At 36.7% G+C, this 20,709-nt stretch overlaps 2 protein-coding genes across 6 annotated transcripts; both read left to right on the forward strand.

Annotated features, from left to right (window-relative positions):
• The first annotated feature begins 2,396 nt into the window (after positions 1 to 2,396).
• Positions 2,397 to 17,942, forward strand: LOC103342577 (zinc ion binding/nucleic acid binding/hydrolase). Its single transcript, XM_089045639.1, is given in 17 exon segments — positions 2,397 to 3,245; positions 3,354 to 3,543; positions 5,007 to 5,509; positions 5,649 to 5,753; positions 6,429 to 6,693; positions 6,793 to 6,855; positions 8,994 to 9,068; positions 9,160 to 9,257; positions 9,259 to 9,279; positions 9,823 to 9,893; positions 9,994 to 10,091; positions 10,185 to 10,324; positions 10,400 to 10,617; positions 11,530 to 11,803; positions 11,927 to 12,154; positions 13,050 to 14,818; positions 16,084 to 17,942. Coding segments are annotated over 16 exon segments (2,880 nt in total). The 5' UTR covers positions 2,397 to 3,152; the 3' UTR covers positions 13,488 to 14,818; positions 16,084 to 17,942.
• Positions 16,366 to 19,755, forward strand: EMB1692 (Ubiquitin carboxyl-terminal hydrolase family protein). 5 transcript variants are annotated; one of them, XR_016123967.1, is made up of 4 exons: positions 16,366 to 17,859; positions 18,254 to 18,433; positions 18,606 to 18,786; positions 19,270 to 19,755. XR_016123967.1 is itself a non-coding variant. In XM_089045638.1 (1 exon), exon 1 carries the CDS (start codon positions 16,366 to 16,368, stop codon positions 17,809 to 17,811), a length of 1,446 nt encoding a protein of 481 aa, XP_088901764.1. In that variant the 3' UTR covers positions 17,812 to 17,942. The 5 variants fall into 5 exon arrangements, 1 of the variants encoding a protein (XP_088901764.1); XR_016123969.1 differs by having other exon boundaries at positions 18,326 to 18,433; XR_016123968.1 differs by having other exon boundaries at positions 16,366 to 17,828.
• Positions 19,756 to 20,709: the final 954 nt, after the last annotated feature.

Raw genomic sequence — 20,709 nt, forward strand, 5'->3', positions numbered from 1 at the left:
AAGATGTGAGCTATGCTCTTGTTTAAAATATACCAGTACATTGCCCTAAAAAATGTGTACATGCCCAATAAAAATATACGCAAATGCCTTTCACAAGTGAATTATAGAAGTAAGATCATGCCTAATGTGAGCTCTCATGTAGCAATGGCTGCAATCATGTAAGTTCTCAAAACCCATGTTTCCTAATTGATGGTGATTGAGACCAAATGTGTACATTGTTCCACAAAAAAAGGAAAACCATGTTCATAATGTATTGGTTTGAAGTTTCTTCTTGGGGAGGTGAGTGATGTTGGGGTTGTGGGTACGGTAGTGAATGAGGTTGGGGTTGTGGTTGTGGGATTGGAGGTGATTAAGTTTGGATTTCCACTAATTTGAGGAGGTGACTTGATTGAGAGGAAACCAAAAACACATTGGTACAAAAAAAAAAGAAAAAGAGTAAGCTATGCTCATGTTTAAAATGTACTAGTGTATCCCCCATACAAATGTGTGCATGCCCAATAAAATTATACCTAGATGCCTTTCATGAGTGAACCATAGAAGTAAGATTATGCCTAATGGGGAAGAGTTGATGAGTTATTAATTTTTGAAATTTTTTATTATTATTTGTTGCTATATAATTTTAAGATATTTTAAATAGTCTTTTTTAAATGTGTTTAATCATGTTTTTATATCTAATTTATTTTTTGAAATTTTTAGGTGTTAAAATTACCCAATGCCTAAGCCACATTAGCAACTTCACGGTTTTTTTTTATAACCAAATTAATTGAATGAGGTAAACTGAGAGAAAAAGTAAACCACATAGGACATTTCAACAAATAAATCTTTAAATATTTCTAATTTAAGGACAACATTACCAAGTATTGAGAATGAAATATATTTCCCATTATTTAGAAACTAAATTAAAATAAATTATTAATATCATCAATTACTTTTCTCAGGAACCATCCAAAGTAAAGTAATTGTATTTTACTGAAATTTCGTAAAATAAAATTTTCATATGCGCAAAACTATAATTGGGGTGTAGAATTTTGGAGGGTGTGTCTGAAGGGTTTGGATATTATCTACTGGAAGATTTGAGTGGGGTCGCTAGACCTAGAAGTTTGTTTATTAGTTTTTCTGAGTTTAGCTCCTTTAGAGTATTCACAATCATGCTCTCTATTTTTTTAGTTAAAATTTAGATTAAAACACTATAAAGTTATTTTAGGAGTTCTCTATAAAATTTCAACTATAATCATACTCCCTAGTTTAAAGAGTCATAAATATTTTTAATATTTTTTAATTCAATTTTTGAATAAAGTGTAGACACAAAAGCAACAATAAAAAATAGTTGACATTAAATAAATACTTAAAATAATATTCAATAGGCTTAATTACACCAATGCCCCCTGAAACTCTGGTCAAATCCCACTTTGCCCCCCTAAACTCAAAATGACCCACTTTCATCCCTTGACCGAGGTTTGGTGACTCACTTTTCCCTGTGTCATCAACTTCATTTAAAACTCTATAAACTTTGATGACATGGCATAAGTGTTTTTGTAATTTCGTACATATGAATCATTACCCAGAATTGAATGGATAACGTGGCGAGTGGAGCCCACTTCCCCATAGATAAAGATATATTTAAAAATTTAAATTTAAATAATAAAAAACTACTTAATGAAATTACTTCACCACCAGCCGTTCCTCAATGCGCCCTTCTCCCTTCATCCATGTCTGACGCCTCCCACTCCCTCCTTCCCCATCCCACCGTGAACCCTTATCCAAAGAACCACCAACAGCCAAGCCATCCCTTTCTTGACCAGTCCCACAACCACGACTTTCATCTTTACCTCTTTCTTCATGATTCACAAGATTTCTTGTTCTCTTTTCCAAACCTAGATTCTCCAAAAACTCATCATCAACAATGCCAGAAAAGTCCACCTAGAAAGATATGACAATAAAATGCAAGAATTAGTTTAAATATTTGCATACCAGCCTCATATCGTTGAAGTAAAGGTTAGAGCTACTTCTACAATTTCGTGCTAATTAATGGTAATTCTTTTCCCTTCCTTTGCACAAACAAACATGCAAATAGAAACTCTACATAGCTCAGCTTAGTGATACTAGGCTTATTCAAGGAAATGATTGTATGATATGAAGAATCATTTTAATTATAGTAGGAACTTGAACAACATCAGTTATAACTCTCTTGGCTATCAAATAAAGACAAGCATGAGTTAAAACAAAAAAATTTTAAAAATTGATAACACAGCCACCCCACCTCCACCCCCTAACTACATCCACCCAAGCAGACCCTCTCCCCCTCCCCACCCTTCACTCCTCGACCCACTCTCTTCATGTCTCCCTCTCTCTCCACCTTTCTTACTCTCTCTCACTTACACACAGAACATCGAATCTGTCACACCAGTTCACCCCTCTCTTCTTCGAGCTCTTGATGTACTCCAAATCTCAATCGAGGGATGAAAGCATAGGCCATTTTGAGTTTAGGGAGGTAAAGTGGGATTTGACCAAAATTTCAGAGAGCATTAGTGTAATTAAGCCTATTAAACATAAAAGCATTCAATTATAGGAAGTTACTAGGAGTCCATTTCTCTCTCCTTAGATTTAAGATCTCCTAGAGGTCTCCTTATTTTAGGAGCTGGATAGGGAGCATGGTTGGAGGTAGGTTTTTTCAATTTCCTCCTTAAATTTTAGCTAAGAAGGTGGTTTAGAAAGTTTCTTGTGAATGCTTTTAGAATAAAAAATAAAAAATTTAATTTATACATAGTGGAAAAGTGAGCCAAACTCTCTCTGTTCCCCAAGTGCACCTGGGTTTGATTCACAGCTAAACAACAATCTTGATGAAACCCAATATAATACTCCCTGCTACTCCTCTCCAGAAAATGACCAACAAAAAAAAAAAAAAAAAAAAAAAAATCTTATCCGAATATTAAAATTCAATTACCTATAAAGACGGTACCAAATAGAGCTGGCATCTGGAAGGGTTTGGCGGGACTTTTATATTTTAAGCAGCAAAGAGAGGGAAGCGATAGAGAGTGGGATTTTCACCCAAAAAAAAAAAAGAAAAAGAAATTAGAGAGAGTGGGATATAAAAATTAGGGCACCAAAATGAAAAATTGAAGCTTCGAATCCCCTCAAGTCACTATGTGAAGATGTTGAAGGGAAGAGAAAGCTTGATTCGATTGGTGGGCAAACGCAGGCGATGCCTTCCAAACCGCCAATCACTCCTCTCCTCCCCTACCCAGGCACTCTCCCTAATTTTCGTCTTCAAATTTTTTATTTTTTATTTCAAACTTTTATTATTTTATCATTGAATTATTACTAAATCGATGTTGCGGTTTGTTTGTTTTCAGAGCTCATTGAATCTGCGTGCTGATGAAAATGGAAAAATCGTTAGCATTGATAACGTAGAAGGGTCGTCGAATCAAGAAGAACAAGGAAACACTGAATACAGTGCGGTGGGGCTTGTAGATGAGAGAGTTACTTGCCCTGTTTGCGGAAACAAAGTCAGTGGCCAAAGCAGCATCATCAATTCTCATCTGGGTACCTTCTTTATCCTGCTTTCTTTTTGTTTTGTTTTTGCTGAATGAGTTTGACATTTCGGTTTGACTTCACACTAAGAGGGCTGTTCTCTTCCTAATGTTTGTGTTTGAGAGTCCCAAAGCTTTGGTGTTAGTGTAGAATGGTGTTTACTTTGTATAGTTAAATAAGGAGACACTTAGCTGGTGCCTTGATTAGTTTGTCAAGACGTTGCTTTGTTAACATCATTAGCATTATCCCTTGATTGAAGAACCTGAATTTGATTGGGAAGTGATGTTGATGAACCTAAGCGACATAATCTTAATTATAACAGAGAATAGAGATCCTATCTTTGAGCTATCTAACTTGATTTGGAAGGCTGCGGTTCCTACTAAAGTGCAAGGTTTCTGTTGGTGGGCCGTTCATGAAGTTAAATACGTGTGAACTGCTACAAAGAAAAAGATCCCCTTCATGCTTATCAATGCATTAGTGTACCTTGTGTTAAAAAGAAGGAGAACTGTTGGGGGTGCTTGGTCTGGTGTGGGGTTATCCTTGGAATTTTATTTGATCGTAATTTTAATTTATTATTGAGGTGATAGTACATGGTTTAGATGGACATCTTGTTCACAAGGAAATTATGGGCTGGCTATTAAGGGTGTTTGGTAAGGTGTGGGTTTGTCCTCATAATTGTTATTTTTTGTTTGTTGAGTGTTCTTTGCTAGTGTTGAATAACAAAAAAGCAGTTACTCTTTTGAGGTGCGCGGTCTTGGCTCTCATTTGGATAGTTTGGTTGCAACAAAATAAGACGGCCTTTGAAGACAGGGAAGAGGAGATGGAGTTACTTTGGGATAAAATCAAATTTGTAGTTTCTTTTTGGGCATCTTCTCCCAAATGGTTTAGAGATATTATTTTAAGTGTTATTCTTCTTGACTAGGGAGGACCTTTGGTTCTTATTGTAATTTGCATTTATGATTGCTGGTGATCGTACTGTTTAGATGGACATTTGGTTCAATCCACTTTTCTTTGCTCATGGCATTTGTGTTTCTTATAGAATTTTTGTGTGGAGATATTATCAGTTTCTGAATGACGCTGTCTCTTGATTTTCTTTATAAATTTAGACTCTGAATGGTGTTTTGAGAATCATCAGTCTTTACTGTATTCTTCACATAAAATGGGAAGTTCAGCAGGGTTTTCCTTGTATGAGATAATAACTGCTCAGCAGAAAGCAAAGTATTGATACTGCAAGTATTAGTTATATTCGAATTCTCTTAAGATAATTAAAAAATTGAATTGTTGATTTTCTGCACTATGTAAGGTGTATTATGGTCCACGAAAGACATCTATTAGATTCACACGCCCTAGTTTTCTGTTATGGGGATTTAAGGAATCTTATTATGATGTAATCTCAGCTTCTTGATTTAATGTTGTGATTTCTTAAACTTTCCTTTAACTGAATTGAATTGAATACCTTTACAAATTTCTTGCAGATGTGTGCCTGTCAAGGGGAACTAAACGGAAGCTGACCCAACGCACACTCCTAGAGTTAAACTTCTGCCGAGACTCAAAAGCTCAAATTCGTACCTGTTATTTGAAAGAGTTAGGAAATGATTTATTTCATGCAGCACATAATGAGAGTCATGTACAGCGTGTGGTTCATGGATTATCTGACATCAGTGCTGTTGAAGAAAGTGATGATGATGTGTGTGGATCATCGTTAAATTCAATGGATGATATGCAAAATCAAGTTGGTATGTGTGGAAACCCAATTCTCAAGGACAGGATCAATGCCAATGTTGATGATCTCTCATGGGCCCTAAAGAATGAGGTGCCTGATGTTGAGATGCCTGTTACTGTGGACGACATATCTGGGGTCATTCTTGAAACTTTTATCGTTGGCCGTAAATTTAGCGATGGAAATGAGTTAGACCTTGGGGCAAGAATTTCTCTTTTAAGAGACCCTGATAACCCTAAAGATCCAAATGCCATTAAGGTTCATTTATTTTCTTGCGATTTTCTCTTTGAGGATTTGATGTTTTGTGTATTCTTTATTTATATATTAATTATCTGTTGTTTAGATTTAATTTTATTAAGTTCTAATTTCCATGCATTACATGGTCCTTTTGGGTTAGGTTATTTCTTCAGATTCAGGATGCCGCAAAGTGCTTGGTTTTCTCCCTCGCAAGCTAGCTCAATATTTGTCTCCTCTGATGGAGAAGTACTTCCTAAACTTTGAGGTAATATATATTTAGGATAATTTTCAAATGAGGATGTCCTCGTTTAAAAAGAATGGGAACATCCTTCCTAGGCTACCTCAAAATGCAGTTCAGTGATAAGAACTGTCTATTTTTTGGTCATTCTGCAATAGTCATCCCCTTTAAAATCCAGCCTGTCTGAAAGTGTTGATCATGTAAACTGTACAAACAAACAGTTTACCATAGGAAGATGAAATGATAATGATGGAAAGCAAACGGCTAAACAATTTCTCATTTGGTTGTTCTTTTGCATGGATGATCCTTGAAAGATAACCCAAAAAATGGACAGTTCCATTCATTTGATAGCATGCCTGAGATAAGATGCTTGCATTTTTCTTACATGCAAACACCCTCAGTGTAAGCTAACTTAACATATGTGTGTGTGTGTTTGACCTCTGCCACATTTATTTTGCTTGCTTAGTTTTATTTAGCATAACTTTTTTTCTGGTATGCATTCGTTAATAAGGTAAAATTCCAGTGGTGGCAGATAACGAAAGGTAGATAACTGCCTCACTTGGTCTATAGGGAATAGGCAGTGGAAGCTTCGTGTCCATTTTATGATTATATATGATTTTTAAAGCAGCTTAAGCTGACATTTCTTAAGTAATGGCCTGCTGGATAAAGTTCTGATTGTCCTTCATGTGGAATTTCTTTCAGGGATCCGTGATCTCTGTTCCAAAGAATTCTATTGATGTTGTCCCAATACAGATCATGTCCCACAAGACTGGGTCGTGTGGTGCTAAGGTATATTATAATGACGAGGCTTTCAAATGTCTATGGAAAAATGCTCAGCAAGTAATTGAATCTACAAAGTCTTGTCCACCCAGTGCAATAAAGTATCAGGAGAACTTTTGTGTTTTCATACACGATGTTTTGAAAAGCAATTCTCACCTCTTGACAGAAGACGAAAAGAATTTCATAGGTATCAATTCAATTGCTTGTATTACGAATCGATGATTTATTATTAGTTCCTTGAACTGTTTCTCAACACTGATGACTGTTATATGTATATTGTTGGCAGAGTTATTTACTTCACTGTCAGATGATAGTCAGAGGCTATTTGTTCGGCTCTATACACGGAAAGGTTTTTTTTCTATGCAGATTATGTTTCATACGGGTCATGGTTTAAGCATTGCCGTTATTGGTTTGTGTTGTGTTGTTTTCCATTTGTTGTGCCGAATACTGTAAGGGATCTTGTGAGCATGGTTGACCATAAGCTAGCCTAGACTCTATGTTATGCACAACGTTGTTTCCGATGGTACCTCCTAATCCTAGTCATTCTGGTCATTAACAAGACATGCACAGAGCACAACATAGTGAATGATGTTTTAAACTTCACACATGGAATAATTTCTAACCCTATTACTCTTGATGCCACTAGCAATATCCATGAGGGTCGTCATCTCCTCATCTCTCATATTCTCTTGGAGATCCAATTGATACTTTTGGATGCCCAGAGTGTCTTGAAGTTGCCTCAAGGTTACCGATTACATGAAGTCTAGGGTTTCGTCTCTTTGTGTTTCTTCCTGTTCATGAACAGCACCTCACATGATTAAGCTGACAGATGCTTTTCTCCTCTGCCTCAATAATATGAATATGCAATGCACACTATCTAATCTTTTTTTCCGTGACTCCCAACGCAAGACAGTCATTACCCACTCCCTCCCTTGCTACCTGCACAGAAGTAATTTTTACATCCTGTATAACTCAACATTTCAGGCAATTTGTATTGCATTCTATATTGTTTACCTGCATCATTTTTCCATGCTATGATCCTGGGATTGATTGGGTAGTCTGATCGATGGGTTTTATGGTAGTTTTGCTCTTTACTCTTTGGCCAGATTTCTGGGGTATGCTCGTATCGGATATGGCGCCGATACGATACTGCACTGGTACGGCGTATCGTAGACTTTTCTGGGATGTTATCGGCTCCGATACTCCACAGATACGGCACCGATACTCCATCAATATGTCAAGGGGTAAAAACGAAAATATTTTGAAAATTTGGGGTTTCTAAACTTATAACTTAGAATTTTAAAGACCCTGCCTCTGTCGAGAGGCTAGGTCATTTGGGATTCAGAGGCAACCAAAAAAGAAGAAGAAAGAGGAAGAGAAGAACCCACCACCAGCAATCGCCGTTGGCCCGTCACCATCTCAGATTCAATTGCTGTCGCCGTCGCCACCTTTGCCGTCACAATCGCCGTCGCTCCTCAAAGTTTTCTTCTGATTCTTGCCGTGTTGTTAATTAGATAATGAGTATATGGGTAATATTGGGGTGGGGCTTAGATTTTGGAAATAGCTCCTTAAGGTGTCAAAATGGACTTATATTTTGGAAATAGCTGCCTAGTAGCCTACTAATTGTTTTGTATATGTATTAGTTATTATTATTATTATTTATTATTTTATTTTTTTATCAATGAAGTTATGTGTTTTGTTAATGTTTTGAACTCATTATGGATGAAATATCAATTTTTCTATTTATATTATTTTAATCGCTGTATCGGTGCTGTACCCATATCCTAGTTTTTGGAAATTTACCGTATTGGTGTATCGTATCGTATCGTATCGCCGTACCCATATCTGTATGAGTGCAACTAGCTTGCTTTGGTTCATGCAATATGTACTGCTTCATGGTTTTGTTGCCTGGTTAAGTATGCTGATCACAAATGTTTCGCTCTAGTGTATATAAATAACTTAAAGCTTATAATAGCTTCTTTCTTTTTCTACTCCACAGCCCTTTTCATTTCTGCTTTAGATTCTGGGATATCACTTAAATTTTTTGAGGAACTTTCATTTCTGGTCTTAGTTTTGAGCTAATACATGTGAAGCAGACCTCTACTTATTTATGGGATGGACAGTATGATGCTCATTTAAACATTGACACTACGGACTTATTCTATATGAAATGGTTGATTAGAAAATGCTATTTTATGTGCTTTACATCTTTAGTTTTAGATTTTCATGCTTTATTACAATCTGGTTGATCCCATTATATCAGGACCCTTTCAACATTGCACAAAAGCCATTATTTTACATTCATCTAGCACTAAAAAGGCTATTCCTAGTAGAAACTGTAGAACTATTCCAAATATTTTGGCTAAAAACATGTTAAAGACTCGGAGACGTTATGCACCTACGTAATCCAAGTGAAACTATGACGTTTCCTGCCCTTTTTTCTTTCCAAAAATAATTTAGTGATTTATACGTTGGTCTTCTTTTCAGGGCCATGGTTTCGGCAATCAGCTATTTCATACCCAGAAGTGTTGGATCCTGAGCAAGCAGTGAAAGGGCTATCTGGTAATCCAATACTTTTAGTTGGATATGCTGTATGTTTTCTCTTCAAAATTCCAGATTAAGGTTGATGGCAGATTAGTTTGTCGTCCTGCAGAAACAGGTTATGCATCTTGCTTTGGAATTCCAAATGAACTATGTGATGATGATATAAAGGAGATTTTGGATTTGCTCACTGTATCTGAACTACGTGAAAGTTTTATGCATGCTTAAGCAGGTTGGCATATAATGATATTCCTATAGGGATTTTGGCTTTGATTCTGTCCACAATAATGTTTGCATAAATTTATTATAGACGCAATTTTATAACAATCAATCAATATGCATCTTTGACAATAAATGGAGCATTTATGGTGGATCATTCTAAATTTGGTTGTATCCCTAAATCATGCTCCTAAAGTGATGAATTGGCTTTCGATGACTACATAGTACGAGTCCTACTGTGTGGACAGATACGGGTCAAACATTTTGTTCATTGTGATAGACTGAAGTTGCATGACAGTGTATCTGTGCATGCATATATTCATGTGTTGATGTAAGTGAGTGTGTATTAAAAGTTAAAGGCTGTGCTTTTATATGTATCTTCAGCTCTTTCTTTTCTCCCTTTTATGCCGAGAAATCCTTGGCCTTGAATTAAGTAGTGTTGATACTGGACTCACATGCTACTCTCTATAATTGTTGGAATCCAGTCTCACGATTTTCTTGCTTTGTCATCTAATGGGCCTTCTCTGAAACTTTGCTACTTCTATTGATGCTACAGAATTGCAATCGTGCCATGAGAAAGCAGGATCTTATTGCGTCTCTTATTTCTTTGTATAAAGAGGAGTTATGGTATTAATTGTTTTCTATTGCAATCCTTTTAATATGTTGATTATGTGACTTCATGAGAAAATTCTAAATTCTCTATTTCCTGTTAATTTGCAATGTACAGCCCATTATTACCTTGTATGGTTTTGGATCGAACAGGTGCCTGTGTTAGGATATCTTTAAAAGCTGAGTCCCTCATTTGGCGTGCTGAGGTGCTTTCATGTCTTCTAATGATTAATTAATATTACCACAGTAATCTGGAAGGGCTGGGTTAGAAATAATAGTTTTATTGTGATTCTTTTTAATTATATGCAGAGACTTTTCTTTTGAATGGAGAGCAGGATTTATCGGCATTTCTACTGGTGGATTTGGGAATAGTCAAGTATCCAACTTACAAGTGCATAATTTCACAACAAATTTTCTCAGGTCGAGATGGTTTGCTTGCTTATGAAGAGGTGTTGCTTTGTATGTATGCAAAAACATTGAAGACCTTCATCACCATTACCATATCTCATGGTATTTTCTTGCAGGCCATTGAAGTCGCACAGATAATAGATGAAGCTCTGGATGGAAGCAACATTGAATTGGTGAAAAAATGCATTGATATTGCTGATTCCCGTATATCCAGTGAATCAACTCAATCTTTAACCTCTGAATCAATGGCTCCATTTCTTTCCTGCTTTTCTGCAAAATATGTCTACTCAAAAGTGGTTTTACTTGGAATTTCCTTTCTTGAGCGTGAGCATAGGTATGATCTTGGAATTACCTGTCATTATTTACGTCAATGCTTCTGCTGAGCAAATTACATGTTGTTCTCTGTCTGGGATTTTTAAGTTAACTTATGTTGACCTCATAAGCATGTTTGAGCAGCCATAACTCACTTTGAATTGTTTCATGTTTCTTCTTTTAATGTGGCCAATTAACATTTGTGTTATAAACTTTTCTGGAATAGTGGATACGTGTTGTTGAAGAATGTAAAAATACCACATTGGAAACTTGACAATATAAATACAATATGTAAATGAGTGGTTCTACTACTAATAACACCGAGGCCTTGATGGTGGTTAAGTTGGGGACAATATTTGGGTAGTAGTTGGCTGTTGGTTTGTCTCTCTGAAATCTTAACAATTAGTTTGAAACACAGCAAAATGAAATGTTAATCGTGGCCAGAAATGGTTTGTTTCTGCCCTCAATTTGTCGGTGCTTTAAAGGTCATAAAACATACAGTTGACATATCATATCCCAGTTCTTCCTAAATGCTACCCTAATAAATGCCAATAACCTTATTTGATCTATTTGTTTAGTCTGAAAGAGCCCTAAATCTTAAACCCCAAATGCTAAACCCTAGAATCCATAAATAATTTAAACCCTACCCTAGTAAACCCCAAGATCCCCTAATAAGTTCTGAAATTAAAATAAAAAATAGAGAAAGGAGGGTCGATTGATGGACACTGAATTTTGGAGTCCACATTTTTTTGCATAAACCACCAACGATTGCTAGCATCTATGAAATTGAATCAAATATATGATATTATTTACTATACTGGTAACTGGTCAGCTCTTTGCACATAAAGTTATAAGGAGAACTGATATTGATTACACCTACATTTGTCTAGTTGTGATGTTTCCCAGGCTGAGATAACTTTTGTCTTCCACTCAGGTACAGTGATGCAAAATATCTACTGAAGCGGCTGCTAAAGTGCTTCACTTGTGATGGTAGAAGAGGATATTGGACACTGAGGTTGTCGATTGACTTGGAGCACATGGGATATCTTAATGAGAGCCTTTCTGTTGCCGAAAATGGGTTACTGGATCGATGGGTGCGCGCTGGTTCAAGGGTGGCACTTCAAAGGAGAGTCCTTCAATTAGGAAAACCACCAAGGCGATGGAAAACTCCTAGTTTTGCAGAGTCCGTCAAGAGGAAGATCATGGAGGTAATCACTTAATTGTAATATGCTTGTTAAACTCTCAAGTCAAAGTTGAGTTATTTAATTTTGTTTTTACATCTTACAGTACCACTGTTCCTATTGACTCAGTTTTTTTGACCAACAAGTTAGGTTCATGTTCAAGGGAGACCTCTAAATTCTGTGATAGGTATGAAGAGCAGGTTTTATGGAGAAGATGGGGAGCAATGTGGGGTAGAGCGGCTGGCCCTGCAGCATTATGCTGCAGAAGGATGGCAGGGTGTTCATACAGAGAGTGGCATTTGGTTAACTATTTTTGGTCTTCTTATGTGGGATATTATATTTTCTGATATACCAAACGTCTTCCACACCAGATTTCAGGTATGTTTGAGTGTGTGCTACCAAGCTTCAAACATTTTTGAAATTTTCTACTTTATATACATTCCTGCATACGTGTATATATATGCATTTGCGTGCTTGGCTTAGGTGTGGTGGTGTTCATGCCAGGTCCTTCAGAGGTTGCTAAGTTGCACTGCATGGCCTTAGGCCTATAGATGTCATTTATTACTCTTGTTGGAGTGGTAAGTGACAACTGAAGCTGGCAACCTAGAGGCATGAAGCATAATATGGTGTTTGGTTTCTGCTACTGTGTATACTTTAAGTCTGAATTTCAAGGAGGGGGACTGATCAATAAGAGAGAGCATAAGGTGGTGTTTGGTTTCTACTGTTGTACTTTAATATGAATTTAAAGGGGGTAGACTCGTAGCACCTAAGAATTTGAATAGGTTCAAAATTTATAGGAGGTGATAGATGCAGGAGTGGAGAAGAAGGGAGCGTGATCTTGTTTGCCAGCTGACACCCAAGATTTGATCAGATACAAGTTTAACTTCAATATTTTAATCCTTCAATTATAAGGTTATAGCAAAGTTGATGTAGAACAGGGAGAGAAATAAAAGAATGTTGAGAGAGAGAAACACAAATATGAGTGCTTGAATAAGAGGGTTTAGACAGAGGAAGAACAAAAGAGGCAAAGTATGATAAAGTTATATTGGCTTCATGCTCATCAGTTTGTCTGATATCTATAACCCTGTTACTGTAAGGCCTCATTATAAGGCGATTAAATTAATAAAATACTGGATACTATCAAACTTGCTCGGAGTAAACACTTTTTTCGTCAACGCTTTTCATGTCTAAAGTTCTGTACGTGGCCTTTTCTTCAATATATTTGACTCTTATTTTGGAAAAAAAATGAAGAAATAAAATTCCTATTTTGCAGACTGCTCCCTTGGATTTGGAGACTGATAGCTTTTATCTAGTGAGAAAGAGCCATATAGAATCTCACCTACAGAGTATTCATGATGGCATGGCTGAGGAGATCCTCATCACTTCATGGGAATTCCATGAGGGAACTGCATGTAGAGGAGTTAACTGGGACCGGCATTCCCTCTCTGAGCTTCGGGCAGCTGTTACATGCATCGGTGGGCCTTGTTTGGCCTCATTCTGTCGACATCTAGCACAAGATTATCGAAGCTGGTCAAGCGGAATGCCAGATTTATTGTTGTGGCGTTTCCATGGGAATTACAAAGGTGAAGCCAAGCTTGTCGAAGTTAAAGGCCCCAGGGATAGACTCTCCGAACAGCAGCGGGCATGGCTGCTGCTTTTAATGGACTGTGGGTTCAATGCTGAGGTCTGTAAAGTGAGCCCTCTTTTGTGAATTTAATGTGCTGCTTCGGTCCTCCATTGGAAGCATGTAATGAGGATTTTGAAGATGCATGAAAGACCTACAGAAAATAATTTACAAGGATTGGAAATTAAAGCAATTTGATGGGCTTTTGCGGAAGTTTACCGTTTGATCACTAGAGTATTTATGGAGCAAGCAATCCCAGGACTTGAAGATACTTCTTTGCCCAATGGGGATTTCACCTTTGGAGACGTTGTTCCATGGAAGGAAGTTGATTGTGAATATTGAGGAGGGTTCTCTGGTAGGATTCAACCTTTTCTGGAGATTCGTTAATGATGACATTGCCTGAGCCGTTATGAGCTGAGGCACTTCTGTGCCATTTATTTGTAACCCTTAGTTGGCATTGGCAAAGGCCATTTTCTCTGATTTAGGCGTTAATTTTCCTTGAACTTGGAGGAACTGGTTTTACTATTACGATATCAAATGTTGATCATATGCGTCAATATACATGAAATATTTGTATTCCTAATGTCCTCATGTTTACACATGGAACAAAATATTTATTTTAAAAATAAAAGTTCTTCAAGAATCTTGAGAATGAAATGGAAGTATTGTTTTTCTCTCTTTCTCATGAAATAATTTCTATCTCATATGCAGAAAACGGAAGTATTTTTCAAAAGTACTGAAGTAATTTATAGCTAGGGATTTTAACTGCAATGGCCTTTGAATTTATAATCGAGTCCCATTGTAGTATCCTTTCATCAATTTGAGGGGCGTAACTGTTAATTCATGTACAAATCACATACCTTACCTTTTTTCACGAACATATTGATAAAATTTGATAAAATGACCAAATTACCATTAGTGGGACAATTGGAGGACGCCTAATAAAACTAAAACTTTACTGAAAAACCAAAATAAAACTCCAATACAAGTTCAAGAAACATTGCAATTTCGTAATTTTCTTTTATAAAAAAAACCATTCCAATTAAAACTCGATTAAAAAAACCCTTTTCTAGCTAGGGGTGGTAATGATTGGATAGTGTAAAACTTGCATGAGTAATTTTCACATGACCTCTTGTAAGAAATACCTTTGTCCTTGTGATTTAAAGCGTTTGCCTTCGCCTCGCTTATCCACTTTCGCACAGAAACATGGTTAATATGAGTGAGTAGCTTAACACCCTGCAAATGTGCTTCGTCTAAACTCCTCACAATTTTACACATACGCACGCAGATATAGATAGAGAAAACAGAAGAAGGGCAGGAGGAGGAGCGCTTTCTCTTCCTTTCCTTGCTTTCCAGACTCTGCAAATCATAACAAGTTTTCAGTCATTTCCTTTTCACCACAAACCCTCTGTTTGCAGGTAGGTGCTTGTTCTCTCCTGTCATGTCTCTCAATTTTATGCTGTCTCCAACTTTTATTTTTCCCCTAGGGTTTCTGGGTATGTCTTATTGATAAAATATAATTCTGTTTCTGTTGTTTTTATTGCTTTGAATAGTTTGATTTGAACACCTGTGACATGGTTTCAAGTCTCTTCCTTTTTTATTGCTCCTTTCTAGCTGGCGTGTTGCTCTTTTCTGTGTTAATATTTTTATTTTCAGTACTTGTAACTGGTCTTTGTGAGTATTCGAGGAGCTATAGAAATTTTTTTTTTTTGGGTTAAAAAAGCTATAGAATTTTCAACATCATATAGAGATTCCTCTATCTGCTGCGATATTTATCTAGTCGTCTTTGTTCATTGTTGGGGAGGTTGAGTTTTGTTTTTCCTTTTCTATGTCTATTACAATATGTATATGTGGAAAAAGGAATTGTGATGTGCTTTGAGACCATTCTCTGGATTTCTGGATAGAGAACCACACATTTGTTCTTTTCCGCGATTCTACATGACTTTTCAGATAGGATCACCAATCACTTGATGTTAAGATTAGAGTGTACAGTTTGTATTCAAGTCAATTTTGCAGAGCTAAATTTCTTACTCAATCTCTATCTCTAGAGAACTGATTGTTGATATCTTATCTTCTCATTTTTCACTTGTATAGTTGTTTTTGGTTGAATTCTTTTTAGAGTTCTTGCGAGTTGCAATCACTCCTCTCTCTCTCTCTCTCTGTATGTAAATATGTATCTTGCTCAAATATAGATTTGCCATTGTCGCATTTGCTGATATGATATTATAATTGCTTGGTTTTTATTTCGTAGGGTTTATGTTGTTGAACTGCTGGGACTTTTAGCTTAATACCCAACAGAAATTTCAAATTTTCTTTAGAGAAAGCTTAGTATTGGTTTCATTTCTGTTTAAAAGTGTTGTGGATTTGGATAATGAACTAGGATTCCTTATGGAGAAGAGTTCTGTCTTCTGGTGCTTAAGTTGAGTTTAACTTCAATTAAAATATTGGCAATTGAGAGTGCTGTTTTTTTCTAGTTGTAGATGTACAATGTCTTCTCCATCTGAATATGGGATATGCTGGTTTCCTCCTTCCATTTATAGATATCAGTTTTCCTAAGCGCACTATTATTTCCACTTTGGTTGAAATTGTGTTTGCTTGCCTGAAATTAGTGTTGATGCATGTATTCTAAACCATTTTCCATAATCTTATTGTTTGACATGAATTTATTTATTTGTGTTTATAGGTACAACTATATGTTCCGGTGAAGATGATAAAAAGAGATTCAACAAGGTCTAGCATTGTGCTGGTACACTATTATACATGGTAGATAAAGTGAGTAGCCTCATCACACATACTTTGAGGGTTGTGCTTCTTTGTGACCGTTTTGCTCATAAGAAACCACTAAAGGGAAATTCTTTATGTCACTCTCGTGTGGATAATGGTGAGATGGATGGTATTGTTATACGCTTCGTAATCTCACTACACATATACCTTGTGTAGGGTTTAAATCTTGTAATTGTGAAAAATGGAGTTGTCTTTGCCTTCCTCATTGCAAAGGAATTGGCCCATCAGTTCTCTCAATTCCAGCTTCCTTCCTCATTATCCTCCTTGCTTGTTAGGTACAGTCAAGAAGAATTGTAAAATCAACAAGATCTCACAAAATATCTCTTTTTCAATATCATGCTCATCTGTCAAAACTGTCCGTTGTCCTTCACTGGACAGACATGTTGTGAAGCAGAACAAGATACGTTTTGTCCAAAAGCTACAAACACTGCTCCTTTCTAAACCAAAATGCTTTATTCCAATTCATATTCTTTATAAATGTCGATCCTATCTTTCCCTATCAAAGCCACGGTCCATCCTCTCAATGATCCATCGTTACCCTACCATTTTCGAACTCTTCTCAATCCCAACACCTCCTTTGCCAGTCAACGCAACCAAGTCATTATCACAACTCTGTGTCCGTCTAACCCCAGCTGCAGCTGCCCTTGCTGCTCAGGAATTAAGTCTTAAATCAGCCATCTCTGACTCTTTGGCCACCAAACTCCAGAAACTTCTTATGCTCTCGTCTCATCACCGGCTACTTCTGTCAAAATTGGTTCATCTAGCTCCAGATCTTGGTCTTCCCCCTAATTTCCGCTCTCGTTTATGCAATGACCATCCAAATAAATTCAAGACTATTGACACCTCCTATGGCCGTGCGCTTGAGCTGGTCTCCTGGGACCAAGACTTGGCAAAGCCTTTATCATCTCCTAAAGTTCAATCGCGTCAGCTAATAGTAGACAGACCTTTGAAGTTTAACCAGTTGACACTTCGAAAAGGGCTAAATTTGAAAAGGCGTCACCAAGATTTTTTGCTCAAGTTTAAAGAAATTCCAGATGTGTGCCCATACAATACCCCTGTCTCGGACTTGCCTAAAGAGTCAATTGAGGCAGAGAAGAGAGCTTGTTTGGTGGTGAGAGAAGTGCTAGGAATGACAGTTGAAAAGAGAACTTTGATAGACCACTTGACTCATTTTAGGAAAGAGTTTGTGCTGCCAAACAAATTGAGAGGGATGATCGTGCGGCACCCAGAGTTATTCTACGTGAGCTTGAAAGGCCAGAGAGATTCTGTGTTCTTGGTGGAGGGTTTTGATGATAAGGGTGCGCTGTTGGAGAAGAAAGAGACTTTGGTGATAAAGGAAAAGTTGATGGAGTTGGTCAGCGAAAGCAAGAGACTAAGGAGAGAGAGGAGGAACACTCGCATTAACAACACTGAGATTGGTGACGCTAGTGATGAGTTTGAGTATGATGACAATCATGATGATTATGATGACGGTTTTCAGAGTTTGTTTGAGTCTGAAGATTTGTATTTGGATGATTATGGTGATGAGAAGGTTGAGACAGTGGACTACAGGGAGAATGGGCAGTTTTGGACTGTTGATGCTCATTCTGTTCTTGGTGGCGGGAAGCAATCTATGGAACCTTGGTAGCTGAGAATGTCAAAAATGTACATATCTTACCTGAAAATAATCAAAGTGGTGAGGGTATTATTTTTGCAGTTATGTGAATGCATGTAAAGATGAAGTATTACAATATATCTACATATATATATAAAGCAAAATGACCCTTAACTTCAAGGTTAAATTTTCAAAAATACCTTGGTTATCATCAGTTGAAAAAAATACTAAAGACATAACAACTTCATTTTCAAATAGCATAATGGTAAAAATCAATTTATTAAATAGAAAATTTTCAGAAGAAAAATCTGAGGAGAAACCATTATTTCCTAGTTGGGCTAAACCTTGCAGGGTTCCTGTGCACCCTGTCTTTTTGGATCAAAGGAAGGCTCTGTTTTTTTATTATTTTGTGAAGTTTCAGAACACCTTTGAACTATAATTGCTTCACCGATGGTATAACCCTAATTCTTTCCAGTGCGTTTAATTATCGTCATTGATGAAATGGAGCATTTTTGGTGGATCACTCTAGATTTGGTTGTATCCCTAGTTTATGCTCCTAAACTGAGGAATTGGCTTCCGATGACTACATAGTACAAGACCTACTGTGTGGACAGATACGGGTCAAACATTTTTCAGCTGGTGGCAGATCCTGGAGGTAATCACATAATTGTAATATGCTTGTTGAATTCTTAAGTCAAAAGTTGAATTATTTGATTTTTTTTACATATTACCGTATCGCTTGTCCTATTGACTCGGTTTTTCTTAGTGACAAGTTAAGTTCACGTTCAAGGGGGACCTTTAAATTCTGTGATTGGCATGTAGAGTAGGTTTAATGGAGAAGATGGAGAGCAATGCTGGGTGGAGCAGCTAGCCCTGCAGCAATATGCTGGGGAAGGAGTATGGCAGGGTGTTCATGTAGAGAGTGGCATTTGATTCGCTATTTTTGGCCTTCTTAAGTGGGATGTTATATTTTCTGATATACCAAATGTCTTCTGCACCAGATTTCAGGTATGCTTGAGTTTGTGTGCTACCAATCTCCCAGATTTTTGGAATGTTCTACGTTATTTACATTCATCCATACATAGTGTTTTTATATATGTATGTATTTGCACACTTGGTTTAGGTTTAGTGGCTTTAGAGTTTGCTCAGTAGCAATGCTTTCTCGATCGATGTGATTTATTACTCTTGTTGAAGTGAGGGCATGAAGCAAAATAAGGTGTTTGGTTTATGCTAAAAGTGTACTTTAGGATACAAGTTTATGAGTTCAATGACAAGGCTGATATGAAGTTGATGTCGAGAAATAAAGAAGAGTGAGAAAGGTGAGAAAAGGGCTAAAGATTTGAAGAAGAAAATAGGAGAACAAAGGAGGCAAAGCAAGAAAAGTTAGAAGTCTTTGTTCTCACTCAATACGCCACATTCATTTTTATATTAACATATCTATTTTTATAATAAAATATCTATTTATATAATATCTAATTTTGACCTGCACAGGGTCCTCTCATCAATACACACGACTCTGCTCATCAATCGATTTGGTAAAAAATGAAATCCTATGTTGCAGATCGCTCCCCTGGATTTAGAGACTGATAGATTTATGTAGTGAAAAAGAGCCTTATTTTGATGGCCATGGCTGAGGAGATTCTCATCACTTCATGGGAATTTCATGAGGGAATAGCATGTAGTGTAGTTGATTGTGGCCGGCGTTTGCTTCAACAATTAGAAGATAAATATTTGCTGAATGCAGCTTTCACCTTTGAAGATGGTTGTGTACCATCTAAAGAAGTTGATTAAGAATATTGAGTAGTTCATAGTTGATTTTTCTTAGGTTGGATCCAAGCTTTTCTGGAGATTTGGAAATGATGTCTGTTTCTTGAGCCGTTGGGTAACAATTAAAGTTGTATGTGTGTCACCATGTCTTCTAACCTTTAGTTTGAAAAGGCATATTCTCTGATATTCTATGGGATAATTTTCCTGAAACTTGTATGAACTGGTGTACAATATTGGCATGTTTGGGAGTGCTTCTGAAAAGATTAAGAACGCATTTTGACAATTAAAATCGCTTATGACAGCGTTTGGTATAAAAGTTTACAAGTACTTTTGGATCATAGAAGCACTTTATAGGGAAGCACATGTTATATACTTTTTTCAGGAAGCACTTTCAAGTGTTTTTCCAGGAAGTACTTAGATTTTTTTTTATTTATAAAAATGCAAGATTTTTATAGTAAAAGCATTTTTGATAAAAGCGCTTATGATCAAAAGTACTTCTTAAATAAGCAAGCCCAAACGAGTCATAAATGTTGGTTGGTACAATGTAAAAAAATTTTGTTTGTTCATTTGACTTTACTATGCAACTTTTGAACTAGGCCATGGGATGGGAAGCTACGCAACTAATGGATTTTTAAGTTAAAAGATTAGTTAACGACTTCTAATCCCAGCTAATGCGTTAGCGTCCCTAACATGAAATCCTCATAATGGAGCATTTTCCCTGGGGCCATGAACCTCTATATCAAATCAATTATTGTTGTTGTTTTTTTGCCCTTTTCGGCCTGATCCGAGGGCTTAATAGACATTTCGGTTATGGAACAGCGGAAATATTCTACCAGCTCCACCACGTACAAGATTTATCCGATTGAATTTCAGACACTTCTATTGCATTGATAGGAAAGTGACAAAACTGCTTTGTCTCAACTTTGGACCAAAGCCCGCCATTAACCCTATCTTAAAGATTACAGAAAATTTTCCGCACATTCAGTTTCTTTATTTTAATTACGTAAATAAAGTACAAAAGTTTTGAGTAATTTATTCCAGCTAAGAGGCCCCAGCAGCGGAAGGGTGTCTTTATCATGAAAAAGAAATATACACATCAATTATAAGGTTATCTAAGAATGCAATTCGACCATCATAATCATTTATATTTTAAGTCCTTGTCTA

This window comes from Prunus mume, linkage group LG2 (assembly GCF_029339155.1).
Source record: "Prunus mume cultivar Tortuosa linkage group LG2, ASM2933915v1, whole genome shotgun sequence".
NCBI classification, from domain to species: domain Eukaryota; kingdom Viridiplantae; phylum Streptophyta; class Magnoliopsida; order Rosales; family Rosaceae; genus Prunus; species Prunus mume.